The 22,603-nt window shown below is 44.1% G+C and overlaps 1 protein-coding gene across 2 annotated transcripts in view; it reads right to left on the bottom strand.

Annotated features, from left to right (window-relative positions):
• Positions 1-22,603, bottom strand: part of XNDC1N (XRCC1 N-terminal domain containing 1, N-terminal like) — a 382,167-nt gene that overhangs the window by 70,403 nt on the left and 289,161 nt on the right. For both annotated transcript variants that reach the window (XM_069640314.1, XM_069640315.1), the window contains exon 8: positions 17,467-17,563. In XM_069640314.1, the coding sequence (XP_069496415.1) occupies positions 17,467-17,563 (97 nt within the window). The remainder of the gene's footprint in view (positions 1-17,466; positions 17,564-22,603) is intronic.

The raw sequence follows: 22,603 nt of genomic DNA, 5'->3' as shown, positions 1-22,603 counted from the left end.
GAGGACCCCGTCGTGTCCAATAAAGGTGGTTTTTTTAGAATCGATACAACTGCAGGCACAGGTGTCTGTACAGCTGGAATTTCCGGCAGCAAGGTTATATTTTTTGGGACTATTTTTAGAGCTAAATAATCATCGACTGCCTTGTATATTTCTTGACGACGCTGTTCGTTAGGCTCTAGGTTCTGAGCCATGGGGGGCGTGTTAGTCGTTTCAGTTGTTATGTTGGGCCTGCCATGATCATCATTGGTCACTGTGCTCACATTCATTTCGGTGAGGTTATTTTGTGAGAGTTGGTTTGCTACAGTAACCAATTTATTTAAAGGGCTATACGCTAAGACTGGATCAACAAGGGCCGAATGTGTTTTAGCTTTTTTGATTTGCTTTTGCAATGCATATTTTTTTGTAATGGCTTTTGAAGCCACTGCAGCAGGAGTGGTTGAGGTGGGTAGTTTGCTAAGAAAAGCTTTAATTTGTGATGGTTGACGAGGACCCATTTTCATGTTTTTTGTTTTCTTAGTCTGTACTTGTGATGACGATTTTTTTGTGCTGATGTTCTTTGTCTTTTTAGTCTCAAAGAGGGCATATGTGGGGATCGTTTTTGGTTCAAGTTCTCTTTCCATGGAGTCCACTATAGGCTCCAGTATGAACGGTAGGGGCTGATATTTTTGAACGATTGGATCGTTAAATGATGGAGTCTGTGTAGACACAGGATGGTTGACAATTGTTGATGTTTTCACATTTTTCAGATAATCCAGTTTGTCAGAGATTATAAACTGGTTTGTGAAAATCTGGTCAAATTGATTTGAGTGTGTCTCAGCCTTTAAAACCAAAACTTCAAAGAGCTTGGCCAAGGCTAAGATAGCATTATTCATCGATGTTAAAGCTATACCTATGTCCACGGACCGAGTGTCATTAGGACACATGTCAGAGACGGCTTTTCCAGTTACCTTTCTAGGGGTGGGAGCAGTGAAAGAAGGATTTGCCACTGAATCAACGGGGCTGGCGTTTGTAAAAAGAGCCGGGGATTTAGATAGGTTTTCAGAGGCCATGTGAGAAAAAGCAGCCAAGGAGCTGTTCTCTAAATCAATGACAGGAATGTCTTGCGGCACAGAATTCACAGATGACTTAGAAATTGATGTGTCACCCACAGTTATTACAGAAATATTACAAACATTAGGCGGCAGAGCCTCAACACCAGTTAATACATTTGTTAGTATAGCACTGTCTGTAAGCGAGACATTTTCTTTTGCAAATTTAACAGTTGGAACGGTGACTGTAGTTGGAATACAAGGCTCGCCACTTCGAATTTCACCCATATGCACCACAGACTTTTCTTTATCAATTAAATTTCTCCCACCAGTATTGCTAGTTACGAGATGGTCATCTGAGGATCTTTTTATGTCCATAAGCTCTTTAGTCGGCTGTTGTAACGAAAGCCCTATAGGCTTCCCAATTTGTTGTATTGGATGATCAAAATTACTTATGCCTTTACAAAAGGGGCGAATGTCCATTTTATGGAGTGGCCCTAATTCATCTTGTCTTATACCTCGGCTACTTGCACATGGAGTGGAACTGAGGCGAGTTCTTTTTGTATAGGCAAACGAAGGAGATTTGATGTAGCTGGCGCCGTTGGATCTATGCGATGTTGTAACTATCGGCATGCCAGACTTTAATGAGTTTATATGTCGTTTCATAGTTGGATTATAGTCAATATCCAAAACAGGGTATCAGGATCGGTTTATTAACACTGTTAGTATTAACAGCTTTCGACGCTAGCCGCGGTGACCGCGGCGAAGCGGCAAAGCGGGACTTAGACCGGGACTTCGCCGGTGCGCGCGCGCGAGTTTCTTTAAATAGCTCCGCCCAACAGAAGGTGTACAAGCCAATGCCAATGCCTACAAGAGAATCATAAGTAAATTATATATACTTATATATTGTCCAAAAGTGTCCAAATTGGCTGAATATAATTAAGTAGATCTCTATCTGTGGTCACCTTCTGGGAACTGTAGTGTGGGCTGTCAAGCAGTTCTAATCACGGCAGAAATTCTCAGCAAAACAGTAGCAGCAGAATCAGTATCCTCGAGCGGCAAAGCGGGACTTAGACCGGGACTTCGCCGGTGTTTAATGTTATCACTTTTGTATTTTCCTCTTTCTCTCCAATCGTTTCAGCCACTGCTACTAAGTCGCTCTTGTTCAGAGTTGATACTTCTGCATCCTCTGCAATAGTCATCTTCCCATGTTAGCCTCATTGATGTTTTAGCAACCAAAAGGGACCAAACCTGGTTTGGCGCACAGAAAAAATCTCAAGAAGGACCTTTCCAACAAGAAATGGCAAAAAAATAAGACTGGGACCATTTTGACAAAATGGGCACCTATGGGTGTCTCACTGCAGCTGCAATTGCAGGCCGTGGTAAAAACAATGGTAGGAAAAAGTAAACCACTGCCACCAGCCATTAATTGCAGAAAGGGTAACATAAAAATGTCACATGAGAAACTAGACAAAGGGGATACTAAGTAACCCCTCCAGCACCCTATTGTACGATAGTGTGGACTGGGTCTAGAAAGTTACAAAAAGTAAAGTCAATTTCACTTCACTGCTCTTGGAAACAGTAGTTTCACCAAGAGAAGGTATTTAAACCTTTGGGAAATCTGGAAGACTTCCCTGTGTCACTGCACAGGTGCTGTGTGACACAATGTAAAGATGATGCCTATGGTGTTCGTCAGAGTCCAAAGTGAAAAGAAACTGGCCAAATTACAGAAAAATACATGAGTGGGAACAAGGTCTCACTTCCTCCAGGTTAGAAATTAAAAAGTCCTAAAGTCCAGCAAAAAGAGCTGGGGGTCTCTAAGGTAAAAGGGAATTAGCACATTTCTGAGAATTTTCCCCCAACAATAAATTATTCATTTATTTTGTTTTTTTGTCCTCGTTCTATCACCTCTCAAGTGTGGTGGGCTAGGGGATGTTGACTCTGAAGTAGAACAACGTTTAGCCAATACATTCACTGAGGGAAGTCGGCACCCCTCATATGGGTGATCCCTTTTAGACCTAGCAAGTCCTTTCTCAATACAGTGGAAGTAGCTTTCGTAAACTCCCAAGTGGTCGAACGGTCCTCCGCCTCAGGACCTTTCTTGTTAATATTTTTTTTTAACTTCTCATTATTGGGAGTGCCTGGGTTAAACCTTTGTAATACCACGTGGGGAAGGACAGTTTGTGTTTACCAAATTATTAATTTCTCTTATTCTGTCGATGTCACACTTTAAGGATAGAGCTGTTGTGGTTCTATTTGTAGTATGCTCTGCTCCACTCAGTCTGTTGTGGTCAGGGCTATTATTCTCCTGCGTTTCCCCCGTTTTATCGTTAGAAGCCTAGTCCAAATACTGCTTCTTTTCTGCAAGGACTGTGGGAGTTTAATTAGTTCTGGGTCTTTGAGGAATCGGTCGTCCAAGTGGGATGCGGTTAATTAGGTTGCGCAGGATCTACAGTAGACACTTCCAATACTACGGTGTTCTCCGAAGGTTCTACACCAGTAATTTCTCCCACCAGATCCAAGCTGGCCATCGACTCCCCCCCCCTGCAGGTTTTGTGTAGTTTGAATGTGTGGTTTTATTCAGCCCCCCGCCACGTTTTGACATGGTGGGGGTAGGTTCCTTTGCAGCTTGATTATGATCTTTCCATCTCCATTTCTTTACAAGGGCTTGCTTGTTGATGGCTTCCAGAGGCATCCCTGAATGATATATTATTTTTTAACTCTTGTGATTTCACGTCATTAAAAGATGCAATGCCCACAGGATAGCAGGTTTAGGTTCCAGCTTCCCGCTCTAGCATGCCCGCCTCCAAGTGTGCCAGAGTGCAGTCATTTACAATGTCCGTAAGCTTAACTCCTGTGCCGAGGGAAGGAGAAGGGAGTTTGCAGTTTCTCACTGTTCCGTGCAGCGACATTCCACACTGTACCGATCCCACGCTCTGCACTATGTTGTAAGCTCTGGAATGGTGGAACATAGCCCAGTGTTAAAAGGGTACAAAGGTTGTGTAAGGCGCAAGGTAAAATGGTTTTTACCTGCACCGTCTTTTAGGTAAATATCTGTAGCGTCCAACTGGTGTGGGACTTTACAAGCCTTATCTCCTGGTATTAGGTAACCCACCTTTTAATGTAGGTCTGTACTACACCAGTGATAGTGTGACTGAGCAGCCAGGCTTATCAAGAGAGGTAATGTGAGCTGTAGAGCTGTGCAATGAAACCAGTAAATACAAGTATCCAATTAAACACTTACACACAAAGTTACATACATGATTTATTTATACACAAAGATATTTAAAGCATTCTTTAAAACGCAGTAATTAGCTGTAACTTTAATTCCAGGATAGGATTCAATTAAAAAACTGAACAATAAAGCAGGTGAGTAATTCGTTCATATGATTACACATGTTCCAGCACCAGGAGATGATGTCATTTGGGGTCAGTATATCATTTATATAGCATCACCTTTGCAATATTGAGTTATTTAAGGAGTTAGGGTTAGATCGGAACAGACTGATAGGTTATAAGAACAGTTAGATTCTCCCAAAGGGATGCAGGCAGTCAATTATCCCAGCATTAAAGTGTTCAACATTTAAAACCTGTAAGGGAATTCGCCCTGCCTAATCCAATAGGTTTAGGGGCGGGGGGGCTTTAGGGATCCAGGACAGCTAAAAACAATGGGCAAAGTCAAAGTTCTGATACTCTTCTTCTTAGAAATATGTTCTTAAATAGTGTTCAAAAGAGAAATCACAGCAACTCAAGAGAAGTCACCTTTTGAAAGCAAAAGCTGTAAGGCCAATGCATGTAAGTCGAGGTCAACTTAGTGTGGAGTACAATCACACTCAAAAATAGTAAGCACACCAAATGGAAAAAGGATCAAATACCCCAAGCTCCACAGTACCTGGAAAATGAAGAGTGTTCCAGCTGGTTGCCTTTACGATGCAATGCAGTAGACCCTTGTTCCTGGTCCTTGGTCATGGTGACGAAAGGGAGGACGTCTGGCAGGCTCCTGTGCCAGCACTCGAGGGAGGGACTCAGCAGCAATGGATTTCTGTGGATTCAGCAGCGGTCTGTGGTTTTGGTGACATTCTCAGCGCCTAAGAAGAACGAAAAGCTCAGTTTAGGATTTCCTTGATCCTTCGGTCCTGGACTCTGATGAGGGGACTCTAGACATGGATTTCTTGGTTCTCTATGGTACTCTGGATGCCCACGCAGATCTGGCCGGATTTGGACTTCGGAAGACAATGCATTCACAAGTGGTCGAGGTACTCAGGGTATTGGGTTTCTACAGCTTTGGAAAGTCGCAGCAAGTCGGTGGTTGCGCCAAAATAGAGTTTGTTTCGAGGCTAGTTGGTCTCACCAGCATAAGGGAGGAAGTCGTTGTTTACGGATCTTCCCTGTCTATTTGAAAACTGGGTCAGCACAGCTACAGGGCTTCACCAGGCACTTTGCGGTCCAGGAGGGTGCTGCTGGAGTCTTCTCTCGTCTTCTGCTTCGGATGTTGTCCTCCAGTGGTCAACTCTCCTCTTAGTCCCAACAACTTCACCTTTTATGCAAGTTCCCATTCATTCACAGCCTTGACTGACAATCACACAACAGGACCCTCCCTCACTTCCTTACTTTCCAGACACTGGAGCCTGGGCGGGCTTCAGGGCTGAAGCCTGCCAAATGCAAACTACACAAAGGACTCACAACTGATGCAAACAGAGAAAAAGCACAGAAGTAACCAACAAGAAATGGTGAGGAAAAAAAAGGACAGGGCCCATATGGCAAATGGTCACCCTTGTGTGCAGAACTGCAGCTGAGGTATCAGCCTGCAGATACATGTCACTAGGTAGTAATAAAAGAAACCACTGCCACCAGCCATTGAAGTGAGTTCATGTAACATAAGATTACATAAGAATGGGTTAAAAGAATTATTATGTATCCTCCCCCCTCACCACTCCACACAGGGTGGTGTGTGCTGGACCTACAAAGTAAAGGTAAGTAAGACAGGGGTCATCTTACTATTCTTGGGAACAGTAGTTCACCCAAGAAAATGTAGTTAAACATTAAGAAAAGTCAAAATGACTTCTCAGTGGCACTGCACAAAAGGTGCTGTGTGTCACAATGCAAAAGCAGATGCCTATGGAGTTTAACAGACTCCATAAATTCTGGGGCGGAAAAACCATCTGTGAATGTCAACGTGTAAAGGATCATGGGTGCCCATACACATAGGGTAAGGATAATGTTACAGGTATGCCCCCTGACCATCACTTTTTTGAATTAGATAAAATATGTAATGTGCTGCACAAACCACTAGATGGTGGCCTATACAAAGCATGTGAATCCAAGCAGATTAACAAGCTCCAGAAAAACATGCATACTGGTGTTTGCTAAACATGTCCCAAAGCTCCAACCCCAAAGCTGTCAGACTATACTTTACTGATCTCTAAAAAGGGTGAAACCAGGTAAACAGTTGTCTGCAGCTTTGAGAATGGTCATTCTTGTGTTGATTAAGCAATGTATATACTAACACTGTTCCTATGGTAAAGAATTTTCTAGAGCAGAAGGCGTACAGCATTTGCACTCCTTTTCATTCCCACAATGCTCTGCTCGTGTGGCTCAGAACCGGAGATGAACATCCAGCGATGGCTATTGCATGGCGCTGTGGCATCAGCCTGACACCAAAATTATTTTACTCAGTTGAATGAGGCCCTTCCAATTCATATTTGCATGATATATATAATTGAAAAAATTTTTAATTGGACACATTTTTCGAAACGTTGCTTAGCTTTTACAATGATTTAAAAAGATCACTTAATCAAATGTAAACACTGTTTTGCTAACCCCTGTCCAAACCCTGTGTAATAAAGATCAAAATAAGAAATGCCAAATAAAGCAAATATGCAAATATGTATATCAAACATTACTTTCCCAGTAATTGTCGTTCTGCAGAGTGTTACATCTTGTTTTTTTAATTAAAAAAAGGGTGTCGCCAGGGCCCCATACGGTCATATTCTCCATATACTATGTGTACCCATGATCCATCACAAGTCGGTGCTAAGAGGGATTTCTATAATCTGGCTTGGTGGACAGATTTTAGGAGGCCACCATAGTTCTCATCAACAGGGAACTCGGAGGTCAGGAAAAACCCAATCAAGGTAAACAGTGCGGTCAAGGCTATTCTCAGAAGAGTGATCGGGGATCAGGGGCCCTCAATGAGTCAGAGGGAGAGGTGGAGAGATATATAGTCACCAATCCCTTCCAGAAAAAGCAAGACATACTCAAGTCCAAAAGGGAAATAAATCGCGGCACTCCAGTGATCTTTAAAAAGTTTGCTGGCTTTAATAAATTCTGTTCATAGTCTAATCACAAAACCATGGCAAAAACTTCTTGAGGAAAACCACCACGTGTTCCACCTCTGCCGGGGCTTCATCAGGCTGCTATTATATATTTATTCTAGGCCTTTTACACACAATAAAAAAATAAAACTAGCAGGCGATTTATCACACAATACTCAATAATAAAACCTACATTCACCATAGGTTCTTAAAATGCATTCAAATGACAATCAACACAAGAGGTACTCAAAAGAATGCAGTAAAGATGGAACCAAGTCACGAGTGAATTTCCCCACCTTCAGCAGTCCAATCCCTAAGAAGAATGGGGCCTTGTGCCCAAAAGCAACAGGAGTCTGCATACTCTCCCCGGAATGTAGTCTCTGTAGGCAAGTTCTAATGTGCTTGCGGTGGTCATATTTCAAAGAAGAAGATATTCAACAAGGTTACTTAAGGTAAGTAATGTGTTCTTATCCTTCCGAAAATGCTACCCAGGTTTGACGACCAAAAGGCAGTGGAATGGAAGATGAGGATATAAAGGGACTGGTTCAAAATGCAATCCTATGGAAGGTAGGTGGAGAAATGCTTTGCATTTACTTTACATCCACCACCCCGACTCAGATTTTCCCTTATGCCTTGATGGGTCAACTGGGGAGTTGATGGGGGTGTTAGATTTTTTTCATGCCCCAGTTCTGATGAGATGCGCAGGAGCTGCGGGTGCAAGGATTCTTCTGGTCGGGTCCAGGTGCAAGATGCATCTCCTGGCGATTAAGAATTGCAAGATATACCGGTGCAGGCCTTTTCAAGGTACTTCACAGGACCGGGACGGAGAGTTCCAGTGATAGCCACAGCACACAGACAGCAGGCATCCTTCTGGTTGCAGTTGGAGAAGCTTCTCCAAGACAGGATCTCTGGATGCGGACACGCTGAAATTCGGAGGGAAGGCGACTTCTACCACATGCTAGCGACCACCAAAGTTCTGGGTGCAGCCACAGATCAGCGACAGTTTTGACGAGGTAGCCCACGAGAGAGCTGATCAGTCAACAGGCTAGTTCAGGGATACTTCCGAAGACTCAGGAGGACAGGATCCCTGAAGAGGCTTTTAGACTAGTTGGTCACACTAGTCCAAGGGCTGAAGCGCTGCTCATGGTCTTCGGAGATCAGGTAGTCCGGATTCACCAGGCCAGACGCAGGAAGGGATTCCAGGCCTCTTCAGGAGTCTTCGGCTCTTCAGCTGGCTGTTCGACTACGAGGGATTCTTGGCTCCATCGCCGATCAGAATAAATGGCTGCAGAAGTCATCTTATTATCCAAAATCCAGCCTGGTGGCAAGTCCAAACCCACCAATGGTAAGGACCTGCACCACTCCAACAGCCAGTAGTTGTCCAATCAGGGATTACTACGGGTTTTACTCATGTCCCACACCTTCAATAAGTGATTTCCTGACCAGGCAAGGTAGGAAGAAGGCCAAATTAAAATAAGGCCAAGGAATAAGCAACAATCTTGTAGCACAGCCATTTTAAGGCCACCATCCATGTTTAGTAGCCATACAAAGTAAACATGGATGTGCAGACTAGAAACAGCGCACACATGGTAAGAATATATCTGCTGCCACCAGCTTGCCTTTAGGCACATATACAAAGTAACCACAAATCCCAAGTGTAAAAAGCTAGGCTGATACAAAAGTATCCCAAATGCACAGCATTATACGATGCAGCGTGCAATGTTAAAAGGTTGCTAAAAGAGAAATCTTTCCCAACAGTCAGCATCCTCAGAATGTTTTTCTGTCATATGTAAAAAGAGAGAACCTTAATGCTTGGTGGTAATGTTGCAAAGGGTGGTTAACAGTCTGCAATGGTGCACATTTATATATTTTAAACTAAAGAAACTTCTGACATTTGAAATTAAATAATGTAGACAGTCCCATTTACTAGATCATAAATTGGAAGAGAAAAAATGTTAAGAAAAAAAGAAAATGCATTTGTAAAAATTGAACAATATTAACCCTTTGCTTATCAATTTTGGAACATCCTAGGTTTTTGATCCTTCTAAAAAAAAAATTGCCAAAATCTCCCTAATCTGGGATGCAACATAACATTCATTCTCTGCAATATTTTGAATAGAGATGGTACATGAATGTGCTCTGCAGATCCACCAGTCAAACTTCTAACAGTGTAGGTTGGCCCAGTGAGGGCGTTTACCCTGCACCGAAGCAGAACAGGGCATGAACCACATTCAACATAACTGCAGTGCAGTGTAGGGTTATAGCGATGGCTTGCGTGTTTTCCAAACACGAACCCAAATTCCGTCTCTATGCATTTTACTGAAATTGCACATCCAATCTTGCTCCTGCAGTGAAATGTTTTGGTGAAAGTGTTGTAATAGGTTTCAGGTTTGGTGGTTTGCGACCATGTTAGGGGAGTTTTGCCGAAGTCTACCTGGTGGTGAGACTATAAAACTATCCCTTGCTATACAGGCCCCAACTGTAGTGTGACCTTTGATAGCAGCGTGTCTGTCTCCCCCTTTCCCCCTCCTTGTCTTCTGCTCCCACTCTCCCCCCAGCACTATTCTGAATTGTCATCTGACCTAGTATGATAGTCGATTGTTTTGTTCCTGTCCTTCTCCCTCACGCCATACCCCCTCCTCCTCCTCACCCTTACCCTCTGGTTAATATTCATGCACTACATCAATTGTCATTAGGCATAGTAATGTTACTCCTTGTTTTCTCTCATTTTCCCTTCCCCTCTCCTCAACTGTTCCTTGCACTATCTGAAATGTCGACAGGCTGATGAGTTATTTTTCAAATTCTGTATTGTTTCAAGGACTTGTAAGAATGTCATTGCATTCTCCCATGTTCCCTCTACTCCTTGAAGTGTTTTGAAACACACTGTGTATAGGCGCTATACAAATAAACAATCAATTCATACAATTGGTTATTTATAACGCGCTTAATACCCAGAGGTTTCCAAGCGCGGACCCAGGGATCGAACCTGTGTTGATCAGTGTTGTAGAAGTCTGTGCTACCCAAGGTTTGGTAGAATGGCAGAGAAACCAGGATTATTTTAGGAGGAAGATGTGAGTTTTAGGTAAGTACAATGAACCCAGTCAAAGAATTTGCCCAAACAAGCACTAAGACACTAGAAGGTATATAAAATAGATGTATATTTTATATACACAAACACAAAGTAAGGCAAGTAAATACTGTTTCAGAGTAACCAACAATTATAGAAAGCATAAGCAACACTTTCAGGTGACTGCTTCAATAGTAGTGGCTTGCACCTGCAATTGTTACAGTTCCATTCATTTGTAAAGTCACTCAGACAAATGTCTGTTAGAAGGAAAAATTGGTTATTCACCACTAGCAATAGCAATATACTGCTTACTAACACTTTTCAATTATCCCAATGCTTTAGCAGTGCAATCCCTAACTATTCAAGGGTTCATCAGTCAGTTGAGGAGGAGTGCAAAGTCCTATGCAGCAGCAGAAAAGGCTAAATTGATACTTCAGTTACTCTAAATAAAATGCTTTAGTGGAATATAAAAGTTATTAGGAAAGTACTTCCTGTATGCGCGCACGCTGTGAAGCCTGGCAAATTATATATGGGTGTTAGGAAAGATTATATGTAGTAACCCTGTGGGAGACTACACCAGCCTTGTCCTCTTGGCAATAGGTAACCCAACCTTTGGTATAGGCCTGTACTACACAAGGTGGTTGAGTGACTGCAGCCAGGCTCATCTCAAGAGGGGTCAGTGTGAGCTGTAGGGTTCTAACAGAGATTCACAGTGACATGTATTCAAATAACACGTATACTCAAGGTTTCCTGATTAAAATAATAATTTATTAATTAAACAGTCAGTTTTAAAATAAGCCTTCTTTAGAAGGGGCAATATGCAACTTACATACACTTCAAAAATACATTCCCTCAGTTCAGTTAAGTAAGTAGATACCCTTTTGGGATGACGCACAGATACTTCCTACACCCTGAGGTGACTTCAATTAGGACACTGAACATTAATATACAACTTTTCACACTTAAATGCACTATTGAAGTTATGGCAAAAAGGAAAAGATTATGGAAGGAAACAAAGGTTAAAACTTTTCTCGAAACAGGCAAGTACTTCACAATCCCCCAATAAAATGAGGGTAAGAAGAGTCTGCAGGAAGCCAGGACAGCCAATGTCAATTGAGCAAAGTCTAGGGGAGCTGAGGCACTTCTTGAAGATAGCAGAAATGTTTTGCACAATCTTAAGAGTTTTTGTAGTAAAAGGATCACTGTTAGGCCACAAGCTGGGAGGCTTGTGAAAAGCAAAGATGCATGCAACTCTGCAAAGGTCAGCAAATGGAAGTCTCCAGTGGGAGCAAGCAAGCTACACACAAGAGTTAAGTACCCCTAGCTACACTGTACCTGGAGTCTGAAGAAAAGGTTCCAGCTGGCTTCCGTTCCTGTTGTAGTCCTGCAGATCCTGCTCTTCCTGGGCCTCAGTCGTGGGGACAAGAGGGAGGACATCTGGGGACTCCTGCACTATGCGGTTCTTAGACCCCAGAAGCAAGGAAAGTCCACAAGGTGTCCATCACTCTGTTGAGGTTTGGTTAGTCCTGCTTCAAGGGAGTGCGGAGGATCTTCCTGGAATTCAGGTCCGGCTTAAAGGCAATGCCTGTTGTTCCTGTCCCCTGGCACTCGGCTCCTGCAGCAGCAAAGAAGTACAGCCAGCTGAGAGAGGGGATCCAGGCAAGTTAGTCTTGGGGCTGATAGGTCCACCAACCCAAGGGGAGACGTCGTCCTTTTCGGGCTTCTCTAGTCCATTAGCAATTCTGAGCTTCAGCACTGCAGCAGGGCTTTACCGGGCAAACAAAAGGTCCACGAGGGTGCAGCAAGCTTCTCTCCAGTTTCTTCTTCGGTTCCTTTGTCCAGTGGTTGAGACTGCCTTCCCTGCAAAAGACCTCGCCTCTTATGCAAGTCTCTCCCATTAATTTACAGCCCAGCTGTCACTCACAGCAGGGTGGCTGTCCTCCAAGGGCAGCCAGCCGACCAATCACCTTTGGGTGCATTCCTGTAACCAAGGAGACTAAGCACAGGTAGTTCGGGAACCTCCCTTGCTTCCTGCCCTGCCAGACACGCTGGAGCCAAAGACGGGCTTCAGCATGGAATCCTGCCAAAGACAAAACGAACAAAGGGACCAAACCTGGTTTGGCGAGCAGACTAAATTTCAAGAAGGACCTTTCCAACAAGAAATGGCGAAACAAGACGACTGGGTTCCATTTTGACAAAATACTGCAGCTGAGGATTCAGACTGCGGTAAAAACGCACAACAGTAGGAAAATTAAACCACTGCCACCAGCCATTAATTGTAGAAAAGGTAACAAAAATGTCACATGAGAAGGTAGACAAGGGGGATACGAAGTAACCCCTCCAGCACTCTATGCAAGATATTGTGTGCTGGGTCTACAAAGAGAAAAAGGCAAGTAAAGTCAATTTCACTTTTCTTCTCTTGGAAACAGTAGTTTATCCGAGAGAAGGTATTTAAACCTTAGCAGAAATCCAAAGCACTTCTCTGTGACGCTGCACTGAGGGTGCGGTTTGTCACAATTCATGCAAAGACTCTGCACTAGAGTTGGGTTGTAGGTCCCCGGGTATTCGTGGTTTGCAGCCTAGGAGAGTCACATATCGGGGATGGCTCAATCTGCAGTTCATCTTAGGGCTGGTTGGTCTGACCACCCAAAGTGAAGCAGGAGTCCTCTTTTGGAGCTCCTCTGTTGATAAGAAAACTGGGTCAGGCCAGCAGTGGTCGATTCACGGTTACTGGAAGAGTTTGCCGGTATCTCGGTTAGTCTTTAGCTTCGGATCTTCTGTTCCATTTGTCGACTTGCCTTCTGAAAAAAGAGTGAGGTTCCTGAGGTAGATTTCCTTTTCACTCCACTGCAAACTACCCCTGCACTTTACAGAAAGGGGCGGTGGCTGTCCTAACGAAAACACCTTGCCCCCCCTGGGGCAATTAAGGCACCTCAGACGACAAAAGACAGGGGAGTGCCAAACTTCTCCCCTACTTCCTGTACACACACACACACACACACACACACACAAGGTTCCTGCAAAAGGCCAAACTCACATTCAGATCTCCCCCTCCCAGAATATTAGAAGGGCTAACAAAGGACAACCACACAAGAAATGGCGAAATAAAGGAGCCACCATGTTAGAATATAGGTGACCCTTTTGTGTATTACCGGGCTGGGGATGCAGCCTGCGGTGAAAATTAGCACAAAGGTTAGTAGAACACGTCCACTGCCACCAGTCATAACTATAGGGTTTACACTATAACTAAAAAGTTATAGGAGCAGAGATAAGAGAAACACTAGGTGTCGCCTTAGAACTCCACATAAGGCAGGGTGTGCTAATCTCGCATAAGTTAAAGTTTTAGGAAGGACACACAGTATCCCTCTTTCCTTAAGAACAGTAGGTCTTAGGGAAAATTAAAGTGTTTGGTAAGATTTTCATAGTAATGGTAAATCTTCCTGACCTGTGTCAACCCCAGAACCATTTGCTTTACTGGTGGATTTCTTGTCCTTATACCTGTAAGTTACGCTTTTTATGGGTGTCATTTTATAGACTCATTAAAGTGTGTTTTTAAAATGACCCTCTGACAACTTTTTAGCAATAAGTGCCTGTTGTTGCTGGGTTGCCATTAGGGCTCACCTTTTAACTTTATCTAGCTAAACTTGAGAGAACTGCAGTTCAAGAGTAGACAGGATCTTTGGATCTCCTGTACATTTTATTTGGTGAAAACAGCACACCCCACCTTATGTGGAGTGCTGGGGAGATATAAAATATCCCTTTTCACACTAAAACTAACAATTCTGTTACAGGGACAAGCTTACCTTTAATGGCTGGTGGCTGGGATACCCTTTACTAATCCGGTGTACTTTTACCGCGGGTTGTGCTCACAGCTGCAGTAAAGGCACCCAAGGGTGCTCATTTTGACCAAAAGGGCCTCGGTCTTGTTTTTTTTGCCATTTTTGTGTTTCTTGTCCTTCCTTCTTCCTTCCCCTTACATCCAAGGTGGGACATTCCTTTGTGTTATTTCTATCTTCGGTGGGTGTCCCCTGGACTCCCCACTCAGGCTCCAGTCTGTCTGGGAAGGCAGGAAGTGAGGGAGGAGTTCAAAACTCCACAGCCCATTGTCTTCCTCCTTGCCTGAATGGGGACAAATCCCAGGGGGGGGGGGTTGGCTGTTGGGCAAGCAGACCGCACTGGGTTGTGAAATGCAGGGAGAGAATGCAAAAGTTGTGCTGTAGTTCCGGTTAAACACTCCAAACCTGGAAGCTGAAGACAAGTCGACCACTGGAACCAAAACCGAAGAGGATGATGAAGGAAAACCGGCTGAGAGGATTTCCAGTGACCGGAGAGCCCGCTGTGTAACCTGAGCCTGCTGTAGCCCTTCCTTCCAATCGACCTAGGGTCTCTGAAAATGACGACCTTGACCCAGAGCCTGGCGAAACCCACTAGACTCAACAGCATTTTGAGCCATCCCACGTCGTGCTGCGACCCTGCGGGGCTGCAATACCCCAATACCCTGGGACCTCGACCCATTCTGCAGTGCACGGTCTTCCGAATCTCGCAGAAACTTCGTGAGCATCCTGTGTGATTTCCAGAGACGCGTATCAAGTCCGAAAAGTCCCCTCACCAGAGTGCTAGACCTTTGTAACAAGAATCCGACCAGCGATATTCTGCCTTCTGTGCTCGTGCAAAAAGAAAAAGGCGCCAAATCCCCAGAGCCGCATCCAGCCGCGAGGAAAACCTTGCCTACAGCCTTCCCTGTTGATCCCTGCTGCAAAGTCCCTTCCAAACTCCTGTTTTCAGTCACAACATCCACCGACTGGGTTTTTGGCTGCAGACCCTGAAGTCCTCCTGCAGCAAAAATCTTCTGTGCTGAGGTACTGTGCTGGCTTGGGTATTTACTTACCTTAAATCTCTTGTGATTGCTGTGTAGTTTTGTGGTGTTTTCTATGATTGGGAGGCCTCTCTTCCAGTTAAACCAGGCACACTGCTGAAATCCTCCCAGGGTGTCTCCTGTGAAGCCTCCGGACCCTTAAAATCTAACATAAAATACTCGCATGTTTGAACAGTCTTCCTTAGGGACTCTGACTTTTGCTACTTAAGAACCTATCCTGACACTGCCTGTTGGACACTAGACACTAGTAACCCCCCCAACCCCTTATGCCACTGAGAACACTCATGTTCCAAGAATAAGGGAATGACTTTTAAAGGATTGGGTATTTTGCCTAGAAAAGAGAGTCCATGTTTAAAAGTGACTTACTTGCAAAATAAGTTGGTTGGTAACTAACTCAGAGTGAACAGTTACGAAAGTTCTTACTTCCCTTGAATGTGTGTTGCACTATTCTGAAAAGTATAATGTAACATCTTCCTTTACTTAGAAACTGTTTTGCCATTCTAACAAAAGTAGATGTAAGGGTATATTACTCGACTGTGATTTGGTTTTGCCTCTTCCCAAAAGTAATGCTGTTGCTTTCACTTTATTATTCCTGTTAGGATAATTGTAGGTGTGTTGCCCAACTGGGTCTTGCTTCCCCTGACTTGCTGTTAGCCTGTCCAGAATAAGTCTGCATTAGGTTTTACCTACCTAGAATAACTTAGTCATTCATAAAGTCTAACATTGGGTTTTGTTTTCCCTGGTTATAGACAAAACGCAAAAGAGTCTTAGGTTTATACCTGCCCCAAATTGCTGATCGCTTCTTGAAAAAGTATATGGGTTTTACTTAACTTGAGTTATCTGTATGCAATCCAACAATAAGTTACAAAACTTACTGCTTATCTCAATCTGTGTTTCACAGATCTCAAAAGCACCTTCAATTGAATATTACATCCTTAGCTTTCACTCACCTATTATAACTTATCACAAAAGTGTTTGTTTATTTTTTTTACTGTACCTAGAATAAGTGTTCCACTATTCACAAAACATATATTGTCCAGTTGACTGATTATGTGATTTGCTGCCGAGTGTCATGGTACAACTGGTAGGGTCTACTATCCTTAAATTACCAAATGTAATTTGAAAGTAACCATTGGTTTTTATTCCCCAAGAATAGGAGTGACCTATACTGAATGTGTATGAAAAGGATTGACTTCCCTAGAACTACTGTTAGGTGTTCCAAATAAGGTTATGTGCCTTGGTCCGTTTACCTTCAAGCATAGTGTTGTGTTTTTATAATTGCGGTTATATATCATGTGATGGTACTTATTTCCCCCAAGATTTATCTAAGCCTACTTGCATTTAAATAAACCATTTATTTTTTACAACACACAGAGTTTCACAATACATAGAGTTTCAGTATTTCTTTGGACCATTTGTATTACAATTTCATTTGTACTGATTCTACAGCCCTCTCTCCCTCCTAGAATAAGCCTGGCTGCTCTGATAACGCTACCAACAAACTCAGGTGGTACAGTCTTATACCAAGAGTGGAGTCTTGTACTGTCTCAGTTGAATGGTTTTGATGAAGTTGGGTAGAACCTCAGAAAAACTGTCCTAACAAAAAGAATATAAAAAGGAGAAACCAAAGGGTCCCCAGCAACACTGCACACATGGTACTGCGTGTTGCAAAAGTGTAACAGATGCCTTTAAGAGTGATGGGGGAAAGCAAGACTCCATGAAATAAGGTAAAACAAAGAGCAGAGTTTTCAAGGTTAGAGAATATAAGAATGGATGAGGGGACAAAGGCTCCCCTCATTCAGTGGAACAAGAAAAAGGTCCAGAAGTCCTGCTAAAAGTGCAGAGGGTCTCACTAGGAGAGGGGATTAAGCATACAACTAATACATCTCCCCAACAGACCGATCCAGGGTGGCACCGTTGCCAAGAGGGGTTTATCAAAATAAAAGATTGCACTGCATTAACAACTTGACTGGGATGCCTGCTGTATACATTCAGCCGTGTTCCATTTTATCCCAATGTGAATGTAAAAGGAGAGTGCATGAGCTCCAGCTGGAAGTGGAAGGCAGTCGCCAGGGAGAAGAGGCATGAAAGGGTAAATGTTCGTTAGGAGGCCCAGCCCTCCAGGGGACAACATTAGTCACATGTGCAGATGGAAAACAATCTATTTCATCAGTAGTTTACCTTCCCATAGCACCTGGGCGTCCAAAGAACTTCTTCCTCCTCAGTGTAAGCTTCCCTCTCCTGGCAGGAGGCATTGCCATGGTGTCCGGCGAGGGGCCTGCAGGACGAAGCAACAGCAAGAAATTATGAGCTTGGACAAAGCACCCACACTGAATGTAAAATTGGGGAGGGTGGGAGTGAAGGGGTTTTATGCAACATTACTTGCATGAAGTTTCCAAGACGGGCTAGTTGCAGTAGATATTTTTCTATTATGATTTTTATTGTGCACTTTTGCATTGCATTACATAATGCCATTTAGAGTTCCATATACTCTAATATGGTGGTGGGCCATCTTGTCCTTTGGCCTTTTTCCTGCCCTCACTGGTCCGGAAATGCCATATTAAGAAGGCTCTTTATCAGTCAAAGCCTTGGCTTTCCTGGGCTATGCAGCAGTATGTGCAGTGTGCTCCATGTTAACATCTTGGACAGAGTGAGATTGTCGCTGGGCAGATGTGATGGCTGGAGGCTGCCCATGATTAAGCAGCTGTCATTAGTTTGAATGTTTCAGATCTGTACCATTCGTGGGCTCAGGGAAGATCTTTGCTCAAATATGGGGGGAAAGTACTCCTGCAGCCATTCATCAATGTTACTTACTCCCCTTTTCCAAGGCAAAAAGTCCCCCTTCTTTGCCCTGTCTCACTTTACCTCTTCTGGGATCAACGTCTGTCTGTGTTGTGAGGAACCCGAGGGCGTCCTCACCTTTCCCCCTGTATCATCTCCTCCGGTAGCCAGGGAAAGGCCATCCCTTTTGGATCCCCAACCCTGGGGGTGGATATGCAAGGGAGGATCACCTGGGTGGAGGAGACTTGGGGGAATGGGGAGAGGACGTCCTTGAGTGAGACATTGTATCCCGCATTTCCATTTCAACACAAACAATCCATTCCTCAAGCCTTCATAGGCTTTTGTCAGCCCTTTCACTGTGACTCCCCTAAAATATCCCACAAATTGCATCAAGGTGGTACTGGAATGAAGGACAACTAAACAAACACACATCCTCATTTTATAAACACAATCACTTATCAGCCCCAAATAAGCAGTGGAACGAGAAGGACAACAAAAGCAAGGCATGACTACCGCTTTGCTGGTGAGCGGTCTAGTCACTTTTTGTAATGGAAATGAAGGCAGGAGATTTAAAAGTTGGAAGCCAGTCACAAAAGGAGTCAGCTGTGGAAGCACGATCGGCTGCAGGAGAACAGTCAGCTGTGTGCAGGGAGTCCTCTCTGGTGAGGCGGCATGGCAGGAGGCGAGGCCTGTAAAGCAGGAAGCCATGTCAAAAGAAGTTGGAGGCTGGAAGCAAGCTGTAACTAGGAGGCCAGTTGGATCAAGGGAAGCAGCCCTAGGTATCCTGCTTTGCCGTGGAAGCATTTCTGGGTGTGCACGAGCCACAAGACCACTGCCGCAAGAAGACGTGAGCGAATGCATAAACAGGAAACTGTAGCGGAGGAAGGTCTCACGAGGAGCCATAAGACTGACCGGTGAGTGAAACCAGAAAAGGGGGAACATTGGACTGGCAGGCAGTGATGCCGAATGAAATGAAAGCAAATTAAAGGGCATGCTGAATACCAAATGAAATGAAAGCAAGTTGAAAATACTTTGGCATATTGAAAGAAGTGAAAGAAAGATTGTGAACTTTATTGAAAGGAACATTTTGAAACACCTGGAAATAATGGCCTGCATTAACTGAAGCAAGTGCTAGCAAAGCCAAAAAAGCACAAGGAGTTGAATGCAGGATATAAGAAACCCCCACACTGGTCATAATAAAGAGTGTAAAGAACTGCACGTTATAAGGAAACAAGCCTTGGCAAGAGGTAAGGCAACCCAATAAGGTGGAGCAAACTCAAGGTGTTTAGACTGGCCACTATACAGCGTCAGGAGACGGAAACAAAGCTGTATATTCTAAGGAAAGAAACATTGACAAGTGCCAAGGAAATATCAGGAGGTGTAAAACACCTACAAAGAAACTGGTGTTGTGCAAAGAAATTGTTGTGTTATTGAATTGTTGTTTTGAAAGCTGGAAGAATTGAACTCTTGGGTAAGGGGAGCCACTGTATTTGATGAACTACTTTGAACATGGGCAAGGGGAGCTGATTACAAGCCAGAGAGCTAGAAGAAGCTCTGAACTTTACTATGAACACCATTTCTTTTTGATACAGACGTCCTTACACATTCTATGCAGTTAGTTGTGAGGTCAAGTATAGGTTTTGGACACAGACCGATATTTTACTTTGGACGTCCTGACCTAGAGTATCCTCAGTTTTATTTAGGTAGGGAAATCCCACCTTAGAATAGGGCAACTCAGGCATTCATCCACCCTGCCCTTTAAGTTTCATACATTTGAGTTGAGAAAACCTGAACCTGTCGTCTGCGTCTTAGTCATGATGCCTTCACAGTGCGTCTGTCTGTGGGTGTCTGTCCGTCTCTACCCCTACACCACTATTCTGGGCTCACCGGGCTTCACTCCCCTTCACTGGCACACACCCCTCCTTTGGGTTCAAGGGGCACACCTCTTATTACACCACCCCTCTTCTGGGGATCAAAGTCCATGATTAATTTCCACCCACCCCCCTTTCTCTTGGGTCATGGATCAATTTCTTATGGTCTCGAGGGGCTTTCCCCTCCTCTCTAGAATACATCCCTGCCCCTTCTAGGCTCACAGGGCTCTCCTGCCCCTCCAAGAGCATACATCCCTTCTGGGATACCAGGGGCTCTACTCCTCCTTAAAGCACACCCCTCTTCTGTGGCTGAAGGGGTGCTTCTCCCCCTCACTGTGGCACACCCCATTTCAGGGGCTCAAGGGGTTCTTTTCTCCCTCACTGGAGCACACCCTACAGGGCTCAAGGAGTTTCCATTCTCTAGTGCTCTCCAGCTTTCGCAACAAACTCCTCTCAGCTCCCAGTTCAAAGACCTTCAAATTGATTAATTGGCTTCCTATGCCAAGTCAGGAGAGGAAAGCATATAAAGGCTTGCTGCCATTTTGGACTTCTTTCAGTTTGTTTACCGTGTAGACGCTAGTGTTGGTTTGCTAGTCTGCTCCCGTCTTGCCTCAGGACTACTACGTTTTGTGGGTTTCTGGTTTTGAAAGGCCATCACAAAGGACAGTAAAACCTCTAGTAAGTTCCCACCTGTGCAAAATAGTTTTTACTTAGGGAAGGGGGGGCGGAGGGGAAGAAGTATTTCTAAATGCTGCAGCCGCAAAGAAAACATACTTCACAAACACTGCTACCTCGAGGGGGCTGTTGGGATAAGTTAGGTTTTTTCTTTGAGCATATCTGGATGTGCTACTTTCCCCACATCTTTCTGAATCCCTAAAAACATTACAGAATCTGCTCTGGGTTTAGGATTTCTAAACCTGGTGCATCTTTGGAGATGCAGTCCCAAACACTGCTTCTTTCAGACCTGGTAGAGCCCAACTAACTAGTTGCTCTCTCAGGGGGTTCGGGAATAGTTCAGGGCTAGTCCAGTCAGTCCTACTCTCAAAAGGTCGGCGGGGGGGGGTTGGATGCGATGCTGGCACTATCTTTGTCACGCATATTAGTACTAGTCAAGCAATAGATCCACATTGTTTGCACTTATTTAGTTAACAGGCATTAAGCTAGAATACTGAAAAAGTAAAAACCACACATACAATCACAGTTAAGGTGCACAATAAGGACATCAATTACACATTAGAATTAATAAAGCTCAGTGTAATAATTTTACAAAAGCTCAAGTCGGGGGGCGGGGTGTATGGTCTAGGTTTTCAGCACACTGTAATAAACAAAGAGTCCAGCCCTATTCGACACAGTCTTGGGAAAGTAGCCTAGATTTGTGTACTTTGGGGGAGTTGTAAATTGTAGTCCAATTTCTCCTACAGGAAGCAATGGGCTAAAAGCAGTAGTCTATTTTAGAGTGCCACTTTTCGTAATAGAAAAAGTGTTTCTTGTAAAGGAAAGCGGCAGCACCAATCCTAGATGCTTAAGGGGACACCAGACAAGATTCCTATATCCAGGTTCCACCAATGTTATGGCAAGGGGTGCAGCAAAGGAGGACTTTACAAGCCTTGTTCGTTTGTGTCTTCTCTGTGCGCGCCCTGGGGCCTATGGGCGGGTGGCGCGATGATATAAGAATTTTTAATAAATAAGCCAAAAGATTGCCAAGGAACATCCTTGGCACTGGTGGCACTCTAAACGTGTATAGTTGCATGCATTACAGTACATGCATCGCATGTGCACTCTGAGGCCTAAGGGCGTAAAATAAAAATAAATAAAATTACGGCCTGGTAAATGAAACAGTATGCTTGTTTTTATCAAAAAATACAATATGTATATCCATTTTAATGGCAATAAAATATCTTCTTTATATAGGAGGCAGTCAGTCAAATTAAGGCAATACATTTCAGAATGAGGTCCTTCATCAGTGGAGCGTCTGAAAGAAGTGTACGTGCAATCTCTGAATGATTACTCTATGGGCCCTTGGCATAATCACATGCAATGTATGGAGGAGAAGACTCATGTAGTGGTGCAAATGCTCTGGGACATAGACGGCCATGTATTTGAACAGCTGGGCCGGGTTGGATTCTCGCCATTCATGTTAAGCTATTTGAGGAACATATTCAGTTGCACTGCAAATGGGTCGGAGGTCTCCTGGTGTTCACAGGCTGGAGTTCTGGAGAGGCACAGCACCTCAGGAGAAGACTCAATTTGTAGTTTGTCTCAGGGCTGTTTAGTCCCATCAGCCAAAGGGAGGGAGTCCTCTTCAGAGCTCCTCTGTCGATTAGAAAACAGGGCCAGGACCGCAGTGGTTGCTTCACAGTGAATGGAAGAGCCTGCAGGAGTCTCTGGTCGTCATCAGCATCAGTTCTTATGTTCCAGTGGTCGACTTGCTTTTCACATCAGGAACCTAAACTTTTCTACAGGTATCACACACACACTTCTGTAAACTCAGCATTTTACAGAAGGGGCGGGTGGTTGTCCAATCAAGACAACCAGACCCCCAGTGGGAACTGGTTTCATTCAGGCACATCAGCAAACAAATGGCAGGGGAGTGAATAAACTCCTCTCCCACTTCCCGCCTGCCCAGACACACTGGAGCCTAGGCGGGGACACCCAAGGGTTCCTTC

Source organism: Ambystoma mexicanum, chromosome 7q (assembly GCF_040938575.1).
Source record: "Ambystoma mexicanum isolate Mex_15411 chromosome 7q, UKY_AmexF1_1, whole genome shotgun sequence".
In the NCBI taxonomy this organism is placed as follows: domain Eukaryota; kingdom Metazoa; phylum Chordata; class Amphibia; order Caudata; family Ambystomatidae; genus Ambystoma; species Ambystoma mexicanum.
The sequence above is the reverse complement of the archived record's forward strand: the minus strand, read 5'-3'. Positions and strand labels throughout refer to the sequence as shown.